This window comes from Meleagris gallopavo, chromosome 17 (genome assembly GCF_000146605.3).
Source record: "Meleagris gallopavo isolate NT-WF06-2002-E0010 breed Aviagen turkey brand Nicholas breeding stock chromosome 17, Turkey_5.1, whole genome shotgun sequence".
NCBI classification, from domain to species: domain Eukaryota; kingdom Metazoa; phylum Chordata; class Aves; order Galliformes; family Phasianidae; genus Meleagris; species Meleagris gallopavo.
Window position 1 is genome coordinate 6,941,463 of NC_015027.2, and position 5,583 is coordinate 6,947,045.

Below are 5,583 nucleotides of genomic sequence, written 5' to 3' on the forward strand. Positions count from 1 at the left end.
TCCGCGACGGGCGGCACCGAGCACCAGAGGGCAGCGCGGCACGGGGCAGCGCGGAGGAAGACGCTGCTCAGAGGGCGGAGGACGGGGACAGACGGACGTCAGTAGGAGCAGCCCGTGTGGCCGTGGGACGGCTGTCGGGAGTCCGCAGCCCCGGAGTGTGGAGAGAAGCCGGTCTTCACAGGGCAATACTGGAGAGGTTCGGTGTGGGCTCAGCGCTGCACCCCGTGCTGCTGTAGAAGTGATGCTGGTCTCTGTGCTGCTGGAGGATCAGCATTGGTCCCCGTGCTGCTGGAGGATCGCTGTTGGCCCCTGTGCTGTTATCACAGAGCACGCCACAATCCCAGCTCTTCTCCCAGCCCTGCTGTGTGCCCTTACACACACACTGTGCCTGCTGGGACTGCACTCAGCTCACAGATCAGATCCCATCCTCTCTCCCATCTCCCCTGCGAGCAGCTCTGATCCGTCCTTACAGCACCACATCACACCAAACTGAAGGATGATGCTCCATACAGTCACGTTTACCAAAGACACCATCCCTGCCATGAGGATGTGGTTGGAAATCGCTGACTTTGTGGTTACAATCAGCTTTTTTAGTGCTGGGGTGCCTTTTTTAAGGGACTTTTTTTCCTGCAGCATGTTTGTGGGCAAAGGCCTTCTAACTTAGCCAAGCAAACAGATACCTACGGGAGCTGAGGGGTGCCAGCACTGCCCGCACAACCCCCAGCTTTCCTTTGGTCTTCCTTTACTTATTGCTGAATAGATGATACATTCATAAATGGAGAAGCACTGCCTCAATGCTTTTTCCTCATCACTGCTGGCTGAGGTAATGACTGCTTCAGACAGAAATCCCCTTTCCTACAGGCCCTGAACTCACTCACACCCAGCAGTGCTCTCTGCTTCTCAGGGCAGCAGTCAGATGGCACCCAGTGCCCCGTGAGCACCCGACCTGCACAGCTGTGTTGTCCCCTGGCTCAGTCTTCACCGCTCCTCTGGCAACGGTCTGTCTCCATTTTAAGTATCTTTACTCAGTGATATAGAAAACAGACGAGAATCGTCACATTCGTAAGAAAAGCAGGAGGTTGCTTCATACAGAAAGGTAAAAGGAACGTTAAAAGGCACCTGGATTTATACTACATATAAATTCACCTCAGTATGCTACAACGTCCTGGAAACACCTGGCAGCCTCTTCTGACCTGACCCTGAGTATCTCACAGTGCTCCAGGATGGAAAACGCACTCCCAGGCTGCTCTGCCTTGTTGCAAGCACCGCCCATTCCTGCAGCACAACAGAATTTCCCCTTGCCAGCACAGCACGGGGCCATCTGAAGGCAGTCACTGCAAGAGGCAGCTTGAGCTCCACCTCACGAGCAGCTTTGCTAATTCTGAAACAACTAATGAGATTGCCCAAGTGCCCGCGGAGATGCTGGAAGGGATCGAATGGAGCAGAACTGCCCTTCATCTTTCAGCCACACACACCTCGCCCCTCCGCATTCCCGAGACATTTGTTGTGGTTGCTCATGATTAATACTCCACCCGAACAAGTCATTTGTTGTGGTTCATCGTAATTAAAATCCTTTCCAAGAGCTGGAGATTCTTTCAGGACTGCCACCCCACATACTCTCACTGCTTACCTCGTCACCCTGCCGATCCTCTGCACCAAATTTACGTCGTTAATCTGCAAGGTGAAGGCTTCCTATTGCTATCTGCGCATTAAAAGGCTGTGATGCCCACCTCATTTAATCCTGCTGAGGCATAATCTCAGCAGATACAGTATGATTCGGTGTAGGAGTTGGTTCTCAGCTCTCTAGGCGAGCAAGCAGAACTAACACTAGCCAAAGTCTCCAGCCCAGACACAACTTAGCTCCCACGTGCAGCAGAGGTGGCTGCTCAGCTCAGGGAGGGGATGCAAACCATCATCATCTTGAGCCAGCCAAATACACAGGAAAGGGTTTTCCTAGCTGAGATTCTGCATGGTCAGAGCTGGACACCAGCACGGCTGCTGGAAGGATGGGGTCCTCCACTTCCCAGGGCATGGTGCTATTTCCTGTTGCCAGATCCAAAACGCTGCTGCAAAAGACACCCTTTGGTCTGGCAGAAACTAACTCAGCAGAAGAACTTCCTGAAACATAAATAAGCAACTAAGGATACAAAGCAGTGATAGGATCTCAAACAATTAAGAAGAATCATATTAATTCTCACAGTTTGGTCATTAAGAATCCCACTCTGTAACACTGAATAATTTGACCTGGGAAGGTTTTAGCTGCTAGTACCTCAACTGAAAGAAAGCAAGTGAGCTGGTGACACCACCATCTCTCCTTCCAGCACCTCTGACAGTCAGGTTTAAAACATTATGATGTATACAGAGATAGAAGCCTAGGAAGCTTTGCTCCTTACATGTTTTTCAAGTGATTTTTCCACATTCTCCCTTCTTCCTCTACACCTCACCAGACTGAAATCCCTCCTCCACCCCAACTAGGCTGACAATATGCTGTCAGTTCAAAACCAATACATTCCGTAGCAAAAGCCAAAAATCCTACACAAAGGGGAGCAGTAGAAATGAGGAATGATAAACACACTGAGATTAACTTCAGCTCCAAGGTTGACCCTTGAGCTCCAAAATTCAGCAATCTGCTTGAATAAGCTCAAACAGAAATGCTATTGGAACGACTAAATGATCAACCTGGGTAAGGTCCCTTTTTCTCCTATTGCGTACCTCCAGCGATATCTCTGGTAAAACACAGATCAAGCCATTCCCAAGAGCAGCTCAAATCCCTGGAGGGGAAAGAGAAGATTCCTGCACAGAAGCTGAATTAGTCTCTTATTTTATCTTTCCCACTGGAGAATACTGGAATGTACCCTAAAAAGCTATCTCACCCATGCTACAAACTAAGCCACTAGGCACCAAAGAGATGATCTATCCAACTGAAGAAGAGATCTGCTTCTCAGATGTCATTGGCTACCTGAAGGCAGCAAATTTTCCTGCTAAGAAATAGCTTACCCAAATAATTTGACCTCTTGGAAGAGGGTAGTCACCCAATAGGTGAAACATCGGGAGCACTAGAAGTGCAACCTAAGCTATAAAAATTGTAACAGCAATAATTTTCAAACAGTGCCTCTGATCCATAACCTAACCAGGGTACCAAAAGGTATCCAGAAATGGAGAATGACAGAGGCTGGATATGTTATGGGTGTTGGATAGTGAAGCGTTGCAGGGAGATTTCCTTTAGTTTTGCGAGCTGTCTTCTTTGCTTCATGTGCTCAGCCTCATGCAAGAAGAAAAGGTTTGACAGGAAGCCTTGTTGCATGAGAGAGCAAGTCCAGTCCAGTCCTGGACATCTGGAATGGTTAATGGCAGCACAGCTTCCAGCAGCCATATCATGATTACTGTCCTCCATTGTAAGCATAATCGGCCTTGTTGTGCATTATCAACTTGTTGTCCACAAAGTAAAAGCTGTCTGAGCGGGTCTCGTATGGGTTTTCAACCATCAGACGGACTGTGAAAGAGAAAGCTCGATTACATTCGGAAGCCTGTCACACTCTGCTGGGCAGTGCAGTCAGAACAAAAAGGAAATTCAGTGGGATGCACCAGGCTGATGCTCTGCCCTATCCAAGAGAAGCAAACAGATCGGCTGGGCACACATTAAAAGCTCTGGCATGCCCTACCTATTCTTCCTATTCACTGGGCACTGTCAAAAACAGAGGTGGAGCAATCTCACATAAGACACAGAAACAGTCAGAGCCACCACTAGAGCAAAGCAGAAATCATTGTCTGAAAGCAGAGAGGCTGCAACCTGTAAATAAAAGAAAGCAGCTGCACTCTCCACTGCTATACAGGTGAGGTACAAACCCAGCACTCAAGCAGCCACACAGGAGGGCCCATGTGCTCTGCTCAATCCACCCCCAGGGCAAACATATCCTGCGCAATGCGTATTTGCAGAGATCTTGGTAGGCTCAAAAACACACCTCTCAAGAGAAAAACCTGTTCTGCTTCAAAGCTAGAGGCTCAAGACCTAAAAAGCAAGTGCTGAAAACAGACGTGTGACTGCTAAGAGAACCCTTTTCCAGGGTTTTGTTAACTTCTGCACTGCACTGTTAGGCACTGGGGATGACAGCCCCATCACTGTGCAGCTCTTCTTGAAGCCTGTGACTTGACAATGCAGGCTGCCTTAGGCTTTCATTTCTAAAGTGGATAATCTGCAGCACAAGTCTGTGACTTGGGATTAAACACATCTTCAATCAGCTTAATTCCATCCCTCCATCCCCGTCACAACTTTTTGCACAAGTAGAGAGAGAGAGAAAATGAGCATATACATACAGCTTGCTGCAGAAAGAAAATACTTACTGAGATCTTCTGAGAGCTGAGGGAACTCGTAGATGTGCTCACATGTGTTCCTGCTACTGGGAATGCAGAAGCCAAAATCAAAGTCAAAGTTCTTCAGCAAGCGATCTCTGAAGTAATGCCTCTCAATCATTCGGAAGTTTGACACTGGCTTTTCTCCCACTGTAAATTCCACTCTGTAAGAAAAAAGTAGGAAAAAAACAGGTAAGAAAGCTTTCTCTTCCTACTGCAAAGAACAGAGCCTTAGACCTGAAACTACACAAGAACCCAATGGACCGTTCCAGAAAAATACTTTATATTGTTAGTGTACGATGAGGTCTCTCAAGTCCTTGATTCTAGCTATAAGCTGCTCAGTGGCACCACATAAACATCTGATTTTCCGCTCAGACTTCTGTGAACACATACTCACGTTGCACCAACAGTCCGAAGACGAAGAAATGCTGGGGTGAACTGGTAACGAACAAAGCGGCCCGCACTGCTGTCCAGTTCACTGCTGTCATCTTCATCCTCGTTGTCTTGCTCTAGAAAATGCACCAGCACTGAATTATTCTGCCAACAGCACACGTGTAAGGTAATACTGGGTGGTGGATAGGACAGGCCTACAATTAGTTGGGCATGGAATGAGAAGGAATTGGTCACACAGTCATAGCAGCACTAAGAAATAAAGAGATCTGCTAACAGCCAGCCCAGCCTCAGTGGCCCTGGTGCCACAACCATCTTCAGCCTCACCAGATATCCAAGAAAGACGACCTGCCACTAGCAAGGGAAGCTCTGCAGCTGACAGTATACCCCCATCGCGCTATATTCACATTTTTATGGCATAACCTGGAAGTTTCCCATCAGAGGTAAACTCAGCCCCGTGCTCTGGGAAGGACTCAGTCCCCGGGATGCTGTAGGAGCCGTCAGCTGGCTGTGCACAGCCCTGCCCCGCAGCCCAGCACCGCACACCTGCTGCCGACGGCTTGGCGATTTCAAACAGCACCGTCCCCGTCTCCAGGTCTCGGATCTTGAACCTGGTGAAGTCGATGTTATAAATGTTATCCTCGGGTTTGCACAAATAATCTGGAAGAAAACACGGAGGAACGTTTCAAAAGATCTCGGAGCGACTACAAAGGACTCATTAATATTTCTGATCATCCCCGGCCCCTAAGATGCGAGAGGAAGGCACGAAAGCACACCGCGGGTGTGCAGAGCGAGAAGGGAAGGGTGGGGACAGGAAAACGGAGCGCGGCGTCCCGGGGGGGG

General features: G+C 48.8%; 1 protein-coding gene across 1 annotated transcript; it reads right to left on the minus strand.

The window, feature by feature from the left end:
• Positions 1–1,005: 1,005 nt before the first annotated feature.
• UNC119B (unc-119 lipid binding chaperone B) lies at positions 1,006–5,425 on the minus strand (the record flags this gene model as incomplete). Its single annotated transcript, XM_010720370.3, has 4 exons — positions 1,006–3,493; positions 4,342–4,514; positions 4,748–4,859; positions 5,287–5,425. Coding segments are annotated over 4 exons (537 nt in total), but the record flags the coding sequence as incomplete, so codon positions are not given.
• Positions 5,426–5,583: the final 158 nt, after the last annotated feature.